We start from the raw sequence: 22,452 nt of genomic DNA on the forward strand, positions 1-22,452 counted from the left end.
AGGCAGGCAGTTCGAACCTACCAGCCGCTCCTTGAAAACCCTATGGGGCAGTTCTACTCTGTCCAATAGGGTCACTGCAAGTCAGAATCGACTCCATGGCAATGGGCTTTTTTGTTGAGATCCAACCAAATGGAAGTACACAATACGGTGCTGGGGCAAGGTGTCTGGATTTGAGGCAGAGCTGTGAGAGGGCAGTAAGTAAGGCGTGAGGCTGAAACTACCAAGGAAAGCATCTCCTCAGTTCTGCCTGCAGCGCATGCGGTAAAAACTGTAAGCATTTCTTGGTTGCATCGTTGGTGCATTTAATCTACTCACACCGAACCAAATGGTTTCTCTACACAACTAAGAACAAAAACAAAAAAATCGGATTGTGTAATCCTTATTATTGTATTGAGTATTCAGCACCTAGAACAGTGCCGGGCACTTAATAAACCCATTGCTGTGGCGTCGATTCCGACTCACAGGGATCCTACAGGACAGAGCGGAACCGCCCCAGAGGGTCCCCACGGCTGTCCCGGGGACTGCCAGGAGAATGAACAAACCTGTCTTGGCAGACGTGCAGGCAGAATGCCTTAGACATGAGGATGGCGAGACTTCATCTCACACACTTTGGACATGTTATCAGGAGGGACCAGTCCTTGGAGAAGGACATCATGCTTGGTAAAGCAGAGGGTCAGCAAAGGAAAGGAAGACCCTCAACGAGATGGACTGACACGGTGGCTGCAACGATGGGCACAAGCGTAACAGTGATTGTGAGGACGGTGCTGAGCAGGACAATGTTTTGTTCTATTGTACACAGGGTCGCTGTGGGTCAGAACTGACTCGTCGGCACCGAACAGAAACAACAACAACGTTTACAGAAGCGGACTGCCAGACCTTTCTCCTGCAGAGAGGCTCGTGGGCTCAAACTGCTGCCGTTCAGTCAGCAGCCGAGCGCTTAACCACTGTACCACCAGGGCTCCTTTTTGACACACAGCAGGCGCTCAGTAGGTGAAAGCCTTAATGGATGCATTAAACACATATACAGAAATGTTACGTCTACTGTATAGAACTACTATGTATTTATGCACATGACCTTTTAAAAAAATGAGTGCTGCGCATTGCACTGCTTTATGGGATAGCTGATGTCACAGGGTCTTTAACTTTTGCCTAAGGCGTGCAGTTTAGAGCCTATCCCTGCACTGGATATGACTCTCCTCCAACCAACAGTTTCCACCCTGTGTCCATTCCTGCCTCCCCTCAGCCAGCCCACTCCCACCCAGCATCAGCGTGGCCTTTTTAAAAAGTCAGCCACAGAAACCACCCCCAGAGATCACAATACAGCCATACAATAGCCAGACCTATAAAATGAAGAATGACACCAGTGAGGAGTGTACACCTCAGAACAGCCAACTACAGGAGACCTACCTAAAGGGCAGCATTTGCCCAAAGGCACAGTTCAGAAGGACGGTAGGGGCAGGAAAGCTGGGTGAATGGACACGGGGAAGCCAGGCAGGAAGGGGGGAGAGTGCTGACACATTCAGGGGTTTGCAACCAATGTCACGAAACAAGCTGTGTGTCAACTGTTGAATGGGAAACTAATTTGCTCTGTAAACTTTCACCTAAACAACAATAAAATGTTCAAAAACAAAAAACCTCAGCCAAATCATGTCACAATCAGGTCACAATGCCCCAGGCCCTCCACAGCACTTAAAAAAAACAACAGCTCTTTGCCTTATCTGCAAGGACTGGTACGACCTGGTCCCAGCCCACCTGCCCACCTCACCTTGTTCCCAGCTTCCCTTTTCTCAAGGCCAAGACCAATGGCTTCCTCTCTATTACCTGAGCAGCCCAGCTCCTCCTGCCTCTGGCCTTTGCCCATGCAGTCATCCCTGGTGGGGACCGTCTCCCTACAATCAGTTCCTCTGCCCATGCAGTCATCCCTGGTGGGGACTGTCTCCCTACAACAGGCTCCTCCCTCTGCCCACGCAGCCATCCCTGGTGGGGACCATCTCCTTCCAACCGGCTCCTCTGCCCACGCAGCCATCCCTGGTGGGAACATCTCCCTACAACCGGCTCCTCTGCCCACGCAGCCATCCCTGGTGGGGAACATCTCCCTCCAACCGGCTCCTCTTGCCCTACAGATGTCAGCTAAAAGGGGGCCCCCTGGATGCCATGCTTCCCTGGGTGACCACGCAGCTGCAGGCAATTCCCCTGGAACCCACAGTAGTATGTTTTCATAGGGGTCCACGTTCATACAGCCCACCTACAGCACCTTGCTTCTATCTTTCCTTTTAACCACTCAGTTCCGTCAGGGAGTGTCCACAGCCTGCATTTATTCTGATATCAGTTATGCTATGTAAGCCCACTGAGGGCAGGCCCCTTCTGTCTCCACGCAGTCTCCCAGAACCCACAGTGGTGTATATTCACAGATGTCTCCAGGAAGAAGAGGCCTGAAGGAGAGTGGCTGGCTGCTCGCTGCAGGGTGAAGGCTCAGAACGGAGGAAGACAGAAAGGTAGGGCTGCTCTCACAATGGGCAAATGTGCGTGTGCAGAGAACAGAGGCTATGCGAATGGTCAATACTATTTTTAAAGGAACATAAAATAGGAACAGTGGAAATAAGCACAGTATTTTAAGAGGAGTCTGCCAACTACTACTGAAAAAGTACAACGGAGGGGCCATCTAAACTGCAGGGTTAGTCACTGTTACCTACCCTCAGCGCAGAGTTAGCTAGCTGAGTTTACCTCCTTCTGAGTCTCCCTAACTTATTCACTAAACAAGCTTAATGAATGCTGGATCAAGCCTTGTGAACACCACGAACAGTTAAGTTACTGTAAAATGCTGTGTCCCGTACCGACTCATGGCACCACTTGAGGAGAGCTTGTTATCTGTTAGACCAAAGTTTCTCACCTTGGTATGGCTTCACATTTGGGGTCGGATAATTCTTTGTGGTCGGGGCTGTTTCTGCACATTGCAGGTGTGTAGCAGTATCCCTGGCCTCCGGTTGTGACAAGCAAAAATATCTCCAAACGCCACCAAATGTCAACACCTTCCTTTCACCTCCCATCGTCCCATAAGCCTGACATCATCTTTCACTGTTTCATCCTCCGTTACTCATCACGATTTCTGTCACCTTTCCCTTCCTTACGCCCCTTGCCTTCTGCAGGTGAGCAAGCGTCCGACCTCGGGGCTAGCCTGGGCTCTGCGCCAGTGCGTACATGGGGAAGCAGCCTCGAGCCAGGCTTTCTTTCCGGCATGTCCTCGTTCCCAATCTGCCCAGCACCAGCACACCTACTCTGCTGCCAGGCTAACCTTGGCTTTGACAATGCACACACCTGACACAGGCAGACTCGGTTTTCACTCATTGTGAATTTAAGGCCAGATCAGTTAGTCTTCTGAGTTCTGTAGCTCTGGCTCAGCTAGCAGGCTCCTGGAGAGTCACCGGCAAAATTCTGGACCCCGCCTGCAACTTTTCAACAAATTCTCTTTTCTCAGTTTTATATATTGCTGTTTTCTGAGTAAGATGTCTTTTAAAAATCTCATTTGCTATTTCAAAAAAGGCCACAAAATCACTGCACTACACCTTAAGGATAAAATATGCATTCTCAACTCTAAAATGAAATTGGAGGAAAGCCTAAAAGCAGCAATTCTTTTTTTGAAAACACCGAACGAGAACACTCATGTGTGACCGACACACACTTACCCTCTCCCACCTCTCTCGCCAGCGCCCCACCACCGCCAGCCACCATCACAAGCCCCCCTGGAACAGCGCCGAGGCAAGGGGAAGAGGAGGGGCGGGGGGGCGCTTGCTCCACTCCTTCCACCCTTAATGCACGGACGTGGTCGAACCCAGACAATGGTAGGGATTCTGACCAGAACCAGGACCATGTACTGAGCAAGGATGGGTGGTTTTTGTGTTCCCCCATACCAGATAATGGTGACTGCTACATTTACGGTGACTTTTACATGTTGCTAGAGATGGAGAGAGCGTGCCAGTTTGTTTGTTTTTTCAAATTCCAGTTATGCCTGAGTAGCAGGCCAACACACCAAGACCAACTAGGAAAGCTGAACGCATTTTCAAAAGTCTGAAGGCAAGAAAGATGCAGAGGCAGCCACTCCCAAAGGGGCTACAACTCCAGACAACAGGCAAGCCCACTGAGGTAAGTCCCGCAGTCAGCTTGCCACTCCTGGTGACTCCTAAGGGACGTGGGGCAAGACATGAATAAGCTGAGAAGAAAACACAGCAGAAGGCCAAGCGGAAAGTGGTGGCTAGTGGAGCTCCGGGGTCTCACAAGCCTGGGGAGGCAGAAACTGGGGACAGGCCTGACAAGGCAGCCAGGACTTGAGGTGCCAAGGGCACAGAGAAAAGGGAGGTACAGAGAATGAGCCCAACGGCACAAAACGAGCTGAGAAGCCAAGCTTCAGCAGTCTAATGGTGTTGAGAAGACAAAAATTGGCTGCAGGGCCTGCCAAGGAGGGGCCCTAGGCCACACTCCAGGCTTTCAGATGGAAACCCCTGAGCACTACACCCTAGAAGAGAAGGTGGGGGGTTACGAAGCCGGAATCCTAGCCAGTACCTGGCTGATCTACTCATTGGATATCTGGAAGAAATTCTCTAAAGGATGATAGCATCACCCAAAACCCCTCTAGTTTCTCATTCGTAATGCCCAGCACTTGATTTTTGACAAAACAGACCAAGACGAAAAAGAGAAGCACTAACAGACCAGAGGTGACCCAAACGCTGGAATCATCAGGTGTGAACTTAAGCTGTTCAAAAACATACTTGACAAATGGAAAAACTTCAGCAGAGAATCAGAATCTATTACAGAATCAAAGAAATTCTACAACTGAAGAAAATCATAACCGAAATTAAGAGCTCAATATACAGGCTTAACAGCAATTGAATGTAATGAAAGAGAGGTTGGGGGAAAAAAATCTAGGTGGAGGTACAAAAAAAGGTATAGAAAGAAGCAAAAGAGAGCGTGGGACACAGTGAGAAGGTCTAATGCACAGATAAATGGAGACCCTCTAAGCAGAAGAAAGAGAGTGTGAAAAAAGGGAATGTTTATAGAGATAATGGTCAAAGTTTTTCCAAAATTGATTAAAGACTAAGCCACTAATTCTTGAACAAAGAAAGTCTCATATTAATTTTTAGCAGTTTATGCTAATGCCTAAGGCAAGGAGAAAATGTTAAAACCGGCCAGAGAAAAAAGACACTGCCTTCAAGGGGCAACAATAACGCTAAGAGCTCACTTTCAAAAGAAAGGAAGCCAGAGGACAACGGAGCCCCATCAATAAAATACTAAAATAACCACCAGTCTGGAATTCTATATCCAGTAAAAACACTCTTCAAAAGTGAAGGCAAAATACTTTTCAGGCAAACCAAAAACGAGACAATTCGTCACCCACAGGCCTGAGCTAAAAAATATTACAGCAAGTTCTCTAGGGAAATGAAAAATAATCCCTGATGGAAACAGGAAAAAACAAAAAGGAGTGATGAGCAATAGAAAGGGCAGCAATGAGGATAAAGGCAGGCGAACACGAACTACATAAAGCAACGACGATAATGCCGACGACACATGGGACTTAATACGTATGAAACAAGAACACGGTGGGGGGGTGGTTAAGTGCAGTTCCAACCCTGAGAAACGCCCGCCAAAGTACTAAATGAGGCTCCAAGGGACAACGCATGCTGTTTTCTAGGGTTTCCTAGTGAAATAAAACAAAACCTATAAGCAAAAAGCTAATAGAGGGAAGGTACAGAATTAAAAAACAACACCTTGATACTTCTAACAGAAGCTTAGAGAGAAAAAGGAATGCAGCCTAGTTGGGACAGAGAGAAAACAATCATTTAACTTGGCACCTGTAAGCCCAAACATCAGTGATTACATTTAAATGGGGTAACCAATGAAAAGACAAAGATTGTCAGAGTGATAAATATATTCATACACTATTTACAGAGCCACACCTTACATCTACAGACACAAACAGGTGACGGTAAAAAAAAAATGAGAAAATACATCATGCTGCTAATTGTTTAGTAAGCAAGCACTAACTAAAAGTAAGCCGATGTGGCAAATACCGGGATCAAATAAAGCAGACTTTAAAGCAAAAAGCATTACTAGGGATAAAGAGGGAACTTTCGTAATGATAAAAGTTCAAACTACCAAGAAGATAACACTTTTAAATTTGAATGCACCTAATAACACAACCTCAAAATACAGTCTTTGTCTTTTAACTACCATGATTGTTTTGCTCGGCTAATGTTCACCTACATTTATCCTCATTGTTACCCTTTCCGTTGCTCTGGAATTGGCTCTCTTTTAAGGCTAAACTGACCAATCCCCACGGCAGGCCACAACTCCCCCAACACACAGTCCCGCCCACTGGCCCAGCCAGGAGTTAGGAGACCATGGCTAGAAAGGCCACAGAGAAGTAAGCAATCACACTGCACATACCTAATGGTAAAATAGTGGGACTTCCCCTTGATATTGGGAACAAGATAAGGATACCTGTTATCACTTGTATTCAACATATTACTACAGATAACTTGCAATAAGGCAAGGAAAAGAAAAATGGTTAAAGTGTTTTGAAGGAAGCAAAACTCACTATTTGCAGTCATGACTGTATAGTCATAAAAACACAAAGAGAGTGTACAAACATTATTAGGAATAAATGCATTTATCAAGGTGAGCACCCAAAACACAATACTATCTTTATATGCTACTAATAAACAACTAGGTAATTTAACTTTTAAAATGTATAATGACATCAAAAAATATCAAATACCTATGAATAAATTTAATTAAAGACTTATAAGACCAATAAAAGGAGCCGTGGTAGCTCGCTGGTTAAAACATTTGGCTGCTAACCAAAAGGTCGCTGGTTCGAACCCAGGAGCCACTCTGCAGGAGAAACATGTAGCAATCTGCTTCTGCAAAGATTTACAGCCTTGGGAAACATACGTGGCAGTTCTACCATGTCCCATAGAGTTGCTATGAGTGAATCAACTCAGTGGCAGCAGGTTTGGTTTTCTGGTTTCAGACCAAAAAACAAAAAACGACAAAATGTCAAGATAAAGCAAATCTAAACAAATGGATTAGATCACTATTAAAAGATGTCATTTCTATAAACAACATTTGATATAGTCACACACTAGAACATAATTCAACAACAAAGAGAAATGAAATCCTGACATATGCTACAACACAGATAAACCTTGAGAACTTGACGCTGCGTGAAACAAGTCAGTTACCAAAGAACAAGTATTGTATGATCCCGCTTAAAAAAAAAAGTTGATCTCAATCTCACACCATAAACAAAATCAATTTCAGATGGATAAAATGTGAAAGAAAAAACAATAAAGTTTCTACGGGAGAATATCTTCATGAACTTGGCCTAGCAGATTTCTTAAAGAAGACACAAAGTGGATTAAACATTACTGAAAAGATAAACTAGACTACATTAAAATTTAAAACTGCTCTTTATCAAAAGGCATTCCTGAATTCTAGAAAGATGGCGGCATAAACAGAACATCGCTCCAACCTCCCCCACAGGTACAACAAGGAAACAGTGTTCAGCTTTAAGGGACTTAGAAATGGGGAGCAGAGGAAAGAAGCAGGGAACTGCAACCCATCAACAGCAAGTCGCACACAGCAGAAAAAGAGCTTCTCCCACAGGCCCTCCCCTCGCCGCAGCCATGTGGGCCGCCTACTGCTGTGAACTGGGCAAGTGGCCCCAAAAACGGAGCCTGCTTTCTAACCACCACAGCCCCTGTCTATACAGAGACAGGACCCCCAACTTCTACTCTAAAATCAACAAGACAGACCTCCCTGGGGGTCTGTTTGCATATGCTAGCACCTCCTCCACCCAGGCACTGTAAGATGCAAGCCTATTTCAAATTGCTACAGAAGGCTGGTGCAGCATAGTCAGCTCTCACAGCCATCACTCTTCCTGCCTCCTTGCACACCCCATAGCACAGACCTCCAAAACCAACGGGACAGACCTTCTGGGGAGTCAGTTCAGGTCTGTGTGCTCCCCTTACCAGTTGCGGCTGCGCACTGCTGACACAGGCAGCTGTGTACTAGGAAACAGGCATTTTTAGTGGAGGCTACACCCACAGCAACAAGGCAGACCTCCCCAGGTATCCATTTGGAATGTGCCAGCACCTCCCCCATCTGGACACTGCTGGCTGCAAGCCTACTCTGCGCTGGAACAGAAGGCCCATGCAGTGGGGTCTGCTCCCATGCCCAGCACTCTACCTGCCTCCCTGATGGGTTTGTTTTGGTTTTTCCTGTGTCATATTTGGAAAACCAGATGCTCCCCATGTAACCTAAAGCAAAGGCACTGGCAATAAATTGCTTATCTAGCTCTCACTGGTTTACTGTCATGCTGCAAATCAGAGGCGCCACAGTGCCGCTCACCTCATTAGTAACTTGTATTGCCAGATCATGTTTCTCAAAATCCACACTACCAACCAAAAATTTAAACACACTCAATTAGGAAGCATGCATTCCAACATTGAAAACACATGGCAACCGAGAAAAAAATGTAGTAATGAAAGGGATAAACCAACTAGATTTAACGTCATATATAGAACATTCCACCCAAAGACAATATACATTCTACTCCAGTGCCCACGGATCATTCTCCAGGATAGACCACATGTTAGGTCACAAAGCAAGATTTGATGAACTTAAAAACATTGAAATCATCCAAAGTATTTTCTCTGACCAAAATGGAATTAAGCTAGAAATCAGTAACAGAAAAAAACTTGAAAAGTACACAAACATATGGAAATTAAACAACACGCCATCAGACTACCAATGGGTCAAGGAAGAAACCAAAAGAGAAATGGCAAATTTCCTAGAGTCAAATGAAGATGAAAGCGCAACACACCAAAACTTACGGGATGCAGCGGAGGCAGTACTCAGAGCAAAACTTAAAGCAAAAAATGCCTACGTGAAGAAAAATCTCAAATCGACACCCTAACTTGACAACTCCAGGAACTAGAAAAAGCAAACTAAGTCTACACATAAGAAAGGAAGTAAAAAATTAGAGCAGAAATAAATAAAATGGAAAACAGAAAAATAAAATCAATAAAACCAGAACTTGGTTCTGTGAAAAGAGCAATAAAATTGACAAACCTTTAGCCTAGACTGACAAAGAAAAAAGATGCAAATAACCAAAATGAAAGAGGGGACCTTACAACTGACCCAAAAGACATAGAAAATTATGACAGAATGCAGCAAACTGGATAACCTGGATGAAGTGGACAAATTCTTAGAAGCACACAACCGACCCAAACCAACACAAGAGGAAACAGAAAGTCTCAACAGACCCATAACAAGTGAAGAGATCAAATCAGTGATCAAAAATCCACCCCACACCCCACCCCGGCAAAAATTCCTGGACCAGATGGTTGCTCCAGGAAATTCTACCAAAAATTTAGACAAGAAATGTCAGCAATATTGTTTAAACTCTTCCAAAAGGCAGAGGAGGAAGGCATGCTCCCCAAGTCATTCTATGAGTCAGATATAACCCTGATACCCAAACCAGACAAAGACACCACAAGAAAAGAAAACTACAGGCCTGTATCTCTTATGACTATAGATGTAAAAATTCTCAACAAAATATTCGCGAAGAGAAGCTAAGAGATATTAAAAAAAAAAGAGTCATACACCAAGACCAAGTGGGATTTATTCCAGGAATGCAGGGAGGGTTCAACATTAGAAAATCATCAATGTAATATTCCACATCAATAGAACCAAGGAAAAGAACCAAATGATCATTTCTATGGATGCAGAAAAAGCATTTGATAAAATCCAACACCCTTTCTTGATGAGAACCTTAAAGAAAACTGGAATAGAAGGGAAATTCCTCAGTATGATTCAGGGCATATATGAAAAGCCAACAGCCAACATTGCACTTAATGGAGAAAGACTGAGAGCTTTCCCCTTGATACTGGGAACAAGACAAGGGTGCCGGCTCTCACCGCTTCTATTCGCTATTGCATTAGAAATCCTAGACAGAGTAATAAGACAAAAAGAAAAAAAAAAACAAGGTATCGAGATAGGAAAAAGAAGAAGTAACATTTTCTCTATTCACAGATATGATCCCACATATAGAAGACTCCAAAAGTCCCCAAGAAAACTTCTGGAGCTAAAAATAGGAATTTAAACAAAGTTGCAGGGTATAGGGTCAATGAATATAAGCCAGTTGGGTTTCTATACACCAGCAATGGAAAATTTGAAGGAGAAATTGGGGAAAAAATGTCATTTACAATACCATCTAAGAGAATGAAATACCTAGAAATAAATCTAACCAGGGACATGAAGGACTTATAAAATGAAAACTATAAAACACTGCGGAAAGAGATTAAAGAAGACTTAAATAATTGGAAAGATGTTCCACACTCATGGACTGGAAGACAATACTGTTAAAATGTCAATACCACCCAAAGCAATCTATAGATTCAACACAATCTCAAACAAAATTCCAACAGCCTTTTCTACAGAAAGAGAAAAACCAATCCTCACCTTTATATGGAACGGCAAGAGGCCCGTATACCTAGAACAATGCTGAAAGAGAAGAACGAAGTAAGAGGACTCAAACTTCCTGATTTTAAAACACACCACATACAGCTATAGGGTCACCACGAGCTGGAATCGACCCAATGGCAACAGGTGCACAGCCACAACAGCCACGCAAAAGCGTATTTCAGTGTATCAAGAGTACCGAATATTGTAATGAAATGCACAAAACATGGAATTAGGAGACCAAAAGGAAAAAAAGGCATGCTCGGCATTTCTGAAGCTGAAAAACTGGAAGAAAAAATTCAAGCTTTACGTTGCAATCTTGAAGGATTCTATGGGCAAAAAAATTGAGTGACGCAAGAAGCATCAAAAGAAGATGGATGGGATACAAAGAGTCACTGCACCACAAAGAACTGGCAGACATTCAACCGTTTCAGGAGAAACCATATGATCAAGAACTGATGGTGCTGAAGGAAGAGGGCAAGCTGCACCAAAGGCACCGCCAAGAAAAAAAGCCTCCAGGAACCGGTGGAATACTAATTGTGATGTTTCAACAAACTGATGCAACATAGAAGACGGCTCACTCATTTATGCCGAGAAATTTGGAGATAGCTACCCGGCCAACCAACCGGAAGGGACCTATACTTGTGACCTGTCATGGACCGAATTGTTTGTATCCCCCCCAAATTTGTGTATCAATCTGGCTAGGCCATGACTCCCAGTACTGTGTTATTGTCCACCACTCTGTCATCTGATGTGATTTCCTGTGTGTTGCAAATCCTATGACTATGATGTTAATGGGATGGATTAGCGGCAGTTAAGTGATGAGATCTACAAGGTTAGGTTTTTAAGCCAATCTCTTTTGAGATATAAAAGAGAAAACAGAGCAGAGAGATAGGGAACCTCATGCCATCAAGAAAGCAGCACCTACAGCAGAGTGCATCCTTTGGACCTAGGGTTCCTATGCAGAGACGCTCCTAGACCAGGAGAAAACTGATGACAAGGATCTTCCTCCAGAGCCAACAGAGAGAGGAATCCTTCCCCTGAAGCTGGTGCCCTGAATTCGGACTTCTAGCCTGAGACTGTGAGAGAACAAGCTTCTGTTTGTTGAAGTCATCCACTTGCGGGATTTCTGTTATAGCAGCACTAGGTAGGTAACTAAGACATGACCATTCCAAAAAAAGGGAGATCCAATGGAATGCGGAAATTATCAAGCAGTATCACTAATATCACGTACAAGTAAAATTATGCTGAGTATTAATCTCAAATGGTTGCAGCAGTACACTGACAGGGAACTGCCAGAAATTCAAGCCAGATTCAGAAGAGGACGCAGAATGAGGGATATGACTGCTGATGTTAGACAGATCCTGGCTGAAAGCAGAGAACACCAGAAAGATGTTTACCTGTGGTTTACTGACTACACAAAGGCATTCAACTATGTGGATCATAACGAATTATAGATAACATTGAAAGAATGGGAATTCCAGAACACTTAATTGTGCTCATGCGGAACCTGTACATAGACCAAGAGGCAATCGTTCGAAAAGAACAAAGGAATACCATGTGGATTAAAATCAGGAAAGGTATGCATCAGGATTGTATCCTTTCACCATACTAATTCAATCTATGTCCTAAATAACCCAAGAAGCTGGACTGTATGAAGAACGTGACATCAGGATTGAAGGATGACTTGTTAACAACCTGCAATAAGCAGATGACACCTTGCTTGCTCAAAGTGAGGAGAACTTGAAGCATTACTGATGAAGATCAAAGACCACAGCCTTCAGTATGCATTACACCCCAACACGAAGAAAACTAAAATCCTCTCAACTGAACCAATAAGCAATACCATGATAAACAGAGAAAATATTTAAGTTGTCAAGGATTTCACTTTACTTGGATCCACAACCAACGCCCATGGAAGCAGCAGTCAAGAAATCCAATGATGCAATCACAAAAGGACAAATATCATATGAGACCACTATTATAAAAACTCATGAAAAGGTTTACACACAGAAAGAAACAATCTTTGAGCGTTACTAGGGAGGGGAGTGGTGGGGAGGTAAAAACACTAACTAGACAATAGGTAAGTGGTAACTTTGGTGAAGGGTAAGATAGTATGCAATACTGGGGAAGTCAGCACAACTTGACCAAGGCAAGATTATGGAAGTTTCATAGATACATCCAAACTCCCTGCTGGACTGAATAACTGGGCTGAGGTCTGAGGACTATGGTCTCAGGGGACATCTAAGTCAAGTGGCATAACATAGTTTATAAGAAAATGCTCTACATCCTACTTTGGTGAATAGTGTCTGGGGTCTTAAAAGCTTGTGAGTGGCCATCTGAGATACTCCACTGGTCCCACCTCATCTGGAGCAAGGGAGAATGAAGAAAAGCAAGGACACAGGGAAAGATGAGTCCAAAGGACTAATGGACCACAACTACCACAGCTCCCACCAGACTGGGTCCAGCACAACTAGACGGTGTCCGACTACAACCACCAACTGCTCTGACAAGGATCACGATAGAAGGTCCCAGAAACAGCTGGAGAAAAATGTAGAACAAAACTCTAACTCACAAAAAAAAAAAGACTAGACTTACTGGTCTGACAGAGACAGGAGAAACCCCAAGAGTATGGTCTCTGGACACCCTTTTAACTCAATACTGAAGTTACTCCTGGGTTTCACCCTTCAGCCAAAGACTAGACAGGCCCATAAAACAAAATGAGACTAAATGGGCACACCAACCCAGGGGCAAGGACAAGAAGGCAGGAGAGGACAGGAAAGTTGGTAATGAGAAACCAAGGCCGAGAAGGGGAGAGTGTTGACATGTTGTGGGTTGGCAACCAACGTCACAAAACAATATTAACTGTAATGAGAAACTAATTTGCTTTGTAAACTTTCATTTAAAATACAATAAAAAAAAATTGGTTAGGTTTAAGGCACAAGCTAAAAAAAAAAAGAAAATCAAACAACGTATTACATTAGGCAAATCTGCTGCAAAAGACCTCTTTAAAGTGTTCAAAAGGCAAAGATGTCCCCTTGAAGACTAAGGTACACCCAATCCTAGCCATGGTATTTTCAATCTCCTCGTACACATGCGAAAGCTGAACAATGAATAAGGGAGACCGAAGAATTGATGCATTTGAGAATTACGGTGTTGGCGAAGAATACTGAATATACCACGGACTTCCAGAAGAATGAACAAACCTGTCTTGGAAGAAGTACAGCCAGAATGCTCCTTATAGAGTGAAATTTCGTCTTTGAATATGTTATCAGGAGGGATCTGTCCCTGGAGAAGGATGTGGTGTGACAGATCACTTTTCTGTAGCCCTTCTCATCATGGTTTTATAATTCCCACCCAAGTGATTGGGCAGGAAAGTGCGCATGAGGTAACTGTGGCCCGCCAAAGTAACTGATCAGTTTTGCCATTCTGCTAGGCTTAAAACAAGCCAGCCCAGGCATGGGAGGAAAGGATCTCATCCCACCATGGAAGAAAAGCCAAGAGCAGAGAGTGTCCGTTGGACCCGGATCCCTGCGCTGAGAAACTCCTGGAACCATGAGACCGAGAGAGCGATAACAGAGAATAGAGAGTGGGAGCTGAGACACTGAAGATGACAAGAACCAGTGGCAGAGAGACAGCAGCAAGAAGTGGCACAGTGGGCTTCCCAGGCCACAGAGCAAGAAGCCAGAGCCCTTTCGGGCAGGAGGTTAGCTAGCTTAGCGGAGTGCCTGTGGGAACTTGGTGGACGTGGAGCTAGAGCTGGGCGCCTTGAGGCCGAGGCTTCCTGGCAGAGTGGGGTGCCTCGAGACACTTGCTGGCAGAGCTAAAAGAGCTCTGTGACACTTGCCTGAGCAGGGCAGAGGCCAAGGGGCCAGAGGGAAGCATGCCTGCGAGCATGGCTGGGAAGAGGCTGTCCTGATGGAAGAACTGTGTCCTTGAGTGTCCTGAGCCTGAACTGTAACCCGTTACTTCCGTAAGAAACCTCATCAACTCCACAGCAACGGGTTTGGTTTTTTCTTTCTTTGGCCTGTGAGGTCTGTGTGGCCACTGAAATGCACCATCAAACCTATCAGAGAAGTAGAGAGTGCCGTGCGAGGGGCGGCTGGTGTGCGAATCGGTAAAGACAGAACAGAGAGGAGGCGTGTCTGACCTCCATCTCACAGCAACCAGCCTTGGGCTGTTCTCTTGATTCTCCTTGCCTCTTATGAAGTCAGAAGTCAGACATCACCCCCACGCCGATTCAAAAAGGACATCATGCTTGGCAAAGTAGAGGGTTAGCAAAAAAGAGGAAGACCCTCAAAAAGATGAACTGACACAGTGGCTGCAACAATGGGCTCAAACATAACGGTTGTGAGCATGGCGCAGGACCAGGCAGTGTTTTGTTCTGTTGTGCACTGGGTCGCTATGAGTCGGAATCGACTCGACGGCACCTAACAAAACAAAAACAAAATAAAGCTACAGTAATCGAAACAGCCTGGTATTGTTATAACAATAGAGGCATAGACCAATGGAATAGAATTGAGTCCAGAAATAAATCCAGACATCTATGGTCAACTGATATTTGACAAGGGTGCTCAGTCCATTTGATGAGGAATGAAGAGTCTCTTCAATAAATGTCGCTAGTAAAATTAGATCTCCACATGCAGAAATATGAAACAGGGTCCATGCCTCACACCATACATAAAAACAAATTCAAAATAGATAAAGGACGCAAATGTGCGAACTAAAACCATAACATTCTTAGAAGAACAAGCAGGGGCAATGCTGTGAGGCCTAGTTTTCAACAATGGGTTATTTAATATAATTAGAAAAGCACACAGAGCAAAGACAAAATAAATAAATAGGACATTATAAAAATTAAAAGCTTTCATTCATCAAGACTTTACGAAAAAAGTGAAAAGACAAGCTACCAACTGGGAAAACGTGTTTGGAAACCACATATGCAATAAGAATCTAATCACCAAAATATACATAAAACTGTGATAACAACAAAAAGACAAATAACCCAATCATAAAATGGGCAAAGGACTTGAACAGACATGTTGCCAAAGAGGACATTCAAATGGCCACCAAACACATGAAAAGATGCTCAGCATCATTAGCCATCAGAGATGCAAATCAAAACCACAATGATACTATTTCACTCCCACTAGGAAGGCTAAGAAAAAAATAACAGGAAATAACAAACGTTGGTGAGGATGTGGGGAAACTGGAACCCTTATCCACTGCTGGTGGGAATTCAAAATGGTATAGCCATTGTGGAAAACAGTGTGGCAGTTCCTCAAAAAACTAAAAATAGATCTCTCAGATGACCCAGCAATCCCACTCCTAGGTATGTACACAAAAGACTTGGAAACGGAGACTCAAACAGAGACTTGGACACCACAGTTCACCGCAGCACTATTCACAATAGCCAAAAGGTGGAAACCACCTAAATGCCCATCAACGGGTGAATGGATAAAAAAAATGGAGTACGTACATACAACAGAGTATCGCTTAGCCAGTAGGAGAAACGAAGTCCTGATACATGCTACAACAGGGATGAAGCCAGAAGACATTATGCTGAGTGAATTAAGTCAATCACAAAAGGACAAATATTGTATAACCTCACTTGTATAAAAAGACAAGAAAAGGCAAAGGTATAGAGAACAAAGTTTATTACTGGTTGGTTACCAGGGGCAAGAGGGAAGGGGAAAGGGGGTTTAATGGTGATGGAAATACTGCACTGATTAAGGGTAGGGTTACACAGCCGATTATTGTAACTGCTGTCAACAAGCTGTACACCTATAAAAAAATTAAAAAAAAAAAAACAACCCACTGAGAGTGAAAAGGCAAACACAGAATAAGAAAATACTGTCATACGTATATGTATTTACAATATAAGTAGAACTCCTTCAAATCAATAAAAAAATAAGATACACAGCTCCATCAAAAACGGGGCAAAAGACTTGAACGGTCATTTCACAAAAGGAGACATCCAAATGGCCAATGAACACACGCAAAGAGGCGCTCCCTCGGCAAGTTCACTGGGTATCAGGGAGCAGCAAATTCAAACCATACTGCAATACTGCAGGGCAATGGGTTTTTATATGGCCCTTCTGGCCATGGTCTTGTAGCTCCCACAAAATGACTGCGTGGGACTATGCAAATAAGGTGCCCATGGCCCACCAAGGGGATTGGTCAGTTCTGCCATCCCACTAGGCTTAAAAAGAGCCAATTCCATAGGTTGAGAGGGGACTTCACTACCATGAAGAAAAGAAGTTGGGAGTAGAGCACATCCTTTGGACCCAGGGTCCCCGCACTGAGAACCTCCTAGACCCAGGAGAGAGGGAACTGTAACACTGGACAGCTTTAACACTAGAGGCAACAGCGGAAGGAGATGGCAGCGGCAAAGGAGCAGCAGACAGGAAGAGGGCCGAATGCCTTGGGCAGGAGGCTTCCTGGAGGAGCGGGGTGCCTCCAAGCACTGATCAGCTATAACATTAAGGAGCTGTAACACTTGACCAAGCAGGGCAGAGGCCAGGCCTGAGAAGGGCCCGGTGGCAGAGGCCTATCTGTGGGTACGACTGAGAAGCTGTCCTGATCAAAGAACTGTATCCTGAGTTGTTCTAGTACTTTCAAATTGATCCTGATCTTGAATTGTAACCTGTCACTCTCCTGTTGTTGTTGTTAGGTACTGTCGAGTCAGTTCCGACTCATAGCAACCCCATGTACAAGAGAACAAGACAATGCCCAGTCCTGTGCCATGCTCACAATCACTGTCATGCTTGAGCCCACTGTTGCAGCCACTGTGTCAATCCATGTCATTGAGGATCTTCCCCTTTTTCATTGACCCTCTACTTTAGCAGGCATGACGTCCTTCTCCAGGGACTGGTCCCTTCTAAAAACACACCCACAGTAAATGAGACAAAGTCTCCTCATCCTCACTTGTAATGACCACATAACCGTGAGTACGGTCCATGAGCTCTGTGCAGCCACTGCAATGAATTGTTGAGCCCACAGAGAAGCAGAGAGGGCCCCGGGAGAGGCGGCTGGTGTCAGAATTGGTAAAAGGCTTGCAGGGAGGAGGTGTGTGACTCTGCCTCCTAGGAGTCAGCTTGGGGCTAAGGTGGGTCTTGATTCTTCTCTCTCCCCTGAAGCTAGAGGAACTCTGACACTGCTAGCATTTCACAGCTACCTACCATTAAATACCCACTAAAATTAAGTGCTAACTTGAAAAACCACCAAGATGAAAAGTAACCACAGTCAGAGAGCACACGGACGAGCAATCCCGCAGGCAGGCGCTGCCGCCGGTGGTGGGGTGAACAGGTACAGGCAGGGCTCTCGGCAGTCTCTACCAAGGCTGGACACACGCCTACCCCAGCCTCGGCAACTCCATGCCTCTGCATACGCCCGACAGGATCTGTACGGATTTACACGTGAACAAAAAACGATGTCCCGAGCAGCATTTGGAAAAACTGGAAACAACCCTACTGTCCATGAACAGCAGAGGGAATGATTATGGCATATTCAGACGCCGGGTTACTAGACAGAAAATGAGACTGAAAAAGCCACAGGAGACAGTATGAGTGAAGTTCACAAACACAGTGAATGAAAAAATGGGGAAAAAAATTGTTTGATTCCGTTTACATAAAGACAACGTGCAAAAGTCATCAATGGTAAAAAGTCAAGACCATGGCTACCTTTGGGGAACAAGTGCTGGGGGTAGGTAAGACAGGGCTTCTGGGAAGCTGGTAATGTTATTTATCTGGGTGGTGGCTACGTGAGTGTGCTAAGCGTGTGGAGAAATCAGGGAGCTGACACTTATGGCTTGTGTATTCTTCTGAAGCACTTTACTTCGATTTTTAGAAAGTTGTACTATTATTTGCTTATATCATGTCTCCAGAGTACAAGTTCATTTTCTTTACTCATGTGCCTGTCTGGTTACACTATTAGCCACCAAAGATGAGGCAAATTCCAGGAAAGGGAAGTGCCTAAAAGAAGTTTACTTAGTGGCCACTGTGTTCCTGAAGTCCTAGAATCAGGCGCTCAGGTGGTGATGGGAACCGCTGACATCATCGCAGCATACACTCCACTTGGCATCTCTAGGCTACAACGCTGAGCAGTAGCTAGAAACAAATCACTGAGCAACCGCCTCGCCTGGCAAAGGTGACGACCACCTCTGCATGAGAGGATGCTGCTCAAAGCCCGTCACTCCCTAGTATGTCCGTTGTGCCCATCCCTGCAAAAAACCACCTCATCTAAGTATTTGATATACACTTCACTATGTGCAACTCAAATCATATGAAAACAATCACACAAAAAAAAAAACCCTACTGTAAAGATTTGCAAATACAATAAAATTCCAGTAAAACAGAGTAATTTGGTCGACCCTTTTAAGTTTGTGGGAATGAAATCTGACCTGAACAAACATGGTAATTTATAAGTGGGTTTTTAATAAGAAAACACTCTATCATGCTCTCATCCAACCGAAAGAGAACACACAGAACTCTTATCAAATCGTTGCTGCTACAAAGGAAATCCAAATGTCGGGCTTATCAATCTTTCAAGAGAATCGGCTAAAGCCACGAAATGCATTAAGGCCAGTAATTATCAATTTACTAATTTATCACTGCAGACCCATCAGGAAGGTTCTGCGTAACTGTATGCTTATCCAGGTCTACCTGAAAGCTCCATAAAGGCACACGCTCTGAATAGGTAACATGGCACCCAGACATCCCATCAACACCTCTGTCACCTAGACACGGCCGCTGCACGCCAACACTCACTGTACACTTTCCTAGTTTTACCACTTTCCCCCTTCACCTATCACTGAACCCTCATTCAACTCCTTAACGAAAGGCTTTGAAACACTGGTCCAAACGTAATATACTTAGAGTAACAACTTCAAGGTGACCTTAAGCCTGATCGTTTTCATCTGCCAAGGAAAAGTTCCTAAGGTGTCTATCTCCACTCTTCCAACCCCTAAAACAAATCTGGTTTAGAAAACAGGTGTTCTGGTAAAGGGGGGCTGTAAAAAAATTTTTCTTTCCTCTGAAATCTATCCTATTTGCCTACTGATTTTCTTTAGGAAATTGGAAAGGCATGAAAAAGAATGCATGGGAAATACACTCTGGGCAAGAGGCAGCTGAAGACAAAATCTGGGCAAGAGGCAGCTGAAGACAATGGAACTGAAGGCCCCACACAGCCTGACTGGTTCACGGTCTTTCTCAGAAATGCTGGAGCACTTTCCCACACCTAGACAATCCCTTCTGCTGCCCCAGGACAGGAATGAGAGTTGTAAGGTATTTTCACGTGACTCTGGAGTACCACAGAGTTTGTTCTCCCTACGAAGTTTTAGCCCCGGGAACTTCATCACCAGAAGCCGCCATTTCATAACTAGTTGTACAAAATGCTCACAGAACCATTAACAGAAAGTGACGCCACACGAAAGCCTTTAGTGGAAACTTCGGCAGCATCTGTACCTGTGGAAGTGCAGTGTTGAGCTGTCTCTGCAAGGAGTCTCGCTCGTGCCCAACCTCGTGTAACTTCCCCTGGGTGAGCGCCAGCGTTTCCTGAGTCTCTCTCAGCGTATCGAGAAGACGGTCCCTTTCTTCCAGCATGGAGACCATTAACTGTTCAAAGTGGGAGTCTGCATCAGGCTGGGATGGGGAGCCGGACCCATGGCTCCCGCCTCCTCCTGAGGGGCCTTCTGCTTCACTGATGGTCGGCATCACCTCGCACATCATCTGGAAATGACAGACACAGACTGGAGTTGGTATGAGCAAAACAAAGGTCCCCACAGGTCTGCAACTTTATAGGTATCTACAGCTTGGAACCAACCTGACGGCAACGGGCTTGGTCGGGTTTCATAGCTAATACACAGGAGGCTGGGTGCAGCAAGTGGTTCGAGATTGGCTGCTAACCTAAAGGCTGGTGGTGACAACCCACCCAGCACTCCGTGGGAGAAAGGCCTGGTGATCTCCTTCCGGAATTACAGACAAGAACAGAGCACTTCTACTGAATACCACACAGGGTCACCGTGACTCAGAACTGGCTGGAGGGCAACAGGTTTTCGTTTTTGTTTTTTAGCTAATAAAAGAAAAAGGCGTCCGCCCCATTCTTCTCAGGTCTGATTGTTATGCTCCACATATAAACTGGAAATGCAAACACACGTGAAACCTTCGGCAGTCACGCCAGATGAAGACATTAACCTCAAAAATAACCCAGTGGAGCAGTAAAGACTGAGGAGGGCTACCCATCTCATAAAGAACAAACCCTAAGGGATTTTGTTTGCAAAGCGGTATTTTTGTTGTTGAAAACAAGAGTGCTTCTGTAACCTTTTTTTTTTTTTTTCCTATTTCCCGGTGGGGGAGAAAAAGTCAAAACACATGCCACCCAATCTTTTTTTTTTTTTTTTTTTTTTCAGGGAAAGCACAGAAGGAGCACACAGCCAGTAACACTGACAAGTACAAAATCCACCAGGCATCTGGCAAGAATGTGTACAGTCAGCTCCTGGGAAGGAATGACGGCTCCCTGAATTCTTGGATTTGGAGAGCACTAAAAGGAACTGGATTCGGGAAGGGCTGGGAGAGGTGTTTTTCAATGGCTGCAACAGTTGGTCAGTCAACCTAACTTTTACGTAAGTTTACAGCGCAAAGAAAAAAAATTCCACAATGGAAACACCGCAGGTCGACACAGCCGGGGTCAGCCAGGAAGGAAGGAAAAGTGAAAGGTGAGACGATGGCAGACTGGGAAATGTCTCAAATACAAGGACGGGACGAGGGGATGGAAGCGGCGCTCACTCCCGAGGGTTCTGGGCTGTGTTCGGCCACCGCCGACCCCCCGAGAGAGGTGCCCAAGACGGCGCCCCCGGCAGTGACCACGACCTCGAGCCCACTCGCCCTCCCTTCCCCTCCTGCACCAGGTGCCACGGGCGCCCCCGACCCCGGGGTGCTGAGAGCCGTCCGCACCGGGGGCCCGGCGTGTGCTGGCGCCCCGGTCAGGGCTGCAGGCGCCACCAGTCCTCGCCCCTCGCGCCCAGCTCGCCACCCCCGGGGCGCTGGGTCCGGGAGGGAGCGGCGCGTCGCCCGGGCGCCCGGTCCCAGGGGCGGAGAGGGCGGCAGAGAGCACCGGGGCGCGCGGCCGCTGGGGTCCCGCCGGGGTCCCCCTCCGCCCCGGCCTCGCCCCCCGCCCCGCCGCGGCCCCCGGAGGGTCCCGGTGCCCGAGGGTGACATCGGACGGCGGCGCAGCCCCTCGGCGGGCGCTGGAGGCCCGCCGCGCCCGAGGCCGGCGCTCGCAGGGGACCCCGGCCCGCGTCGCCCGCCTGCCTCAGTCTCCCCGCGCGCCCTCACCTTGCTCGCCGGGGAGCGGGAGGAGGCTCCGCGGCGGCTCGCGGACGGCCGCTCGCTCCGGCGCGCTCAGGGCCCACGAAGGACGCCCGCGGCCGGCGCCCGCTCGCCCAGCCGCCCGCCCGACGCCCGCGCCCGGCCCGCCGTCGCCAGTCACGAAGGCCGGCCCGCGGCCGGACTCTGCGGAGCGGAGGAGGAGCGGGCCCGGCCTGCGCGTCACCGGCGTCAACGTGCCCGACGTCGAACGCGTCGCGCGAGCGTCAGCGCCGGCGCGCCGGACGCCCCGCCCCCCGGGACGGGCGCCCACTGCGCAAGCGCCGCCTCCTCAGGGCCGGGCGGCCGCGCGGCCCGAGCGCTGATTGGCTGCGCGCCCAAGCCCCGCCCCCAGCCCACCTGGGGAAGGTGGGGAGCGACTGACTGCTCCGGGCGCAGGTCCTGGCCGGGCGGCGTCGAGGTCTCTCCTTAACCGCCGCCGGAACAGCATGGCCTTTATACAGCGTCAACTGTGCTTCAGGTCTGCGCCAGACGCTTCCCAGCATCCGGTGCACCCTGGGCCCGGGGCAGGAGGCGGGCGCACGCCCACCCGAGGCCGAGGGGCGGGGGA

At 46.5% G+C, this 22,452-nt stretch overlaps 1 protein-coding gene across 6 annotated transcripts in view; it reads right to left on the reverse strand.

The window, feature by feature from the left end:
- PPFIA1 (PTPRF interacting protein alpha 1) overlaps positions 1–21,957 on the reverse strand; it is a 131,200-nt gene extending 109,243 nt beyond the window's left edge. For all 6 annotated transcript variants that reach the window (XM_064287617.1, XM_064287619.1, XM_064287616.1 and 3 more), the window contains exons 1-2: positions 21,852–21,957; positions 19,983–20,246 (exon numbers count right to left, since the gene is read on the reverse strand). In XM_064287617.1, coding sequence (XP_064143687.1) covers positions 19,983–20,246 — 264 coding nt within the window. In that variant the 5' untranslated portion in view covers positions 21,852–21,957. The remainder of the gene's footprint in view (positions 1–19,982; positions 20,247–21,851) is intronic.
- Positions 21,958–22,452: the final 495 nt, after the last annotated feature.

Source organism: Loxodonta africana, chromosome 7 (assembly GCF_030014295.1).
Source record: "Loxodonta africana isolate mLoxAfr1 chromosome 7, mLoxAfr1.hap2, whole genome shotgun sequence".
Taxonomy (NCBI): domain Eukaryota; kingdom Metazoa; phylum Chordata; class Mammalia; order Proboscidea; family Elephantidae; genus Loxodonta; species Loxodonta africana.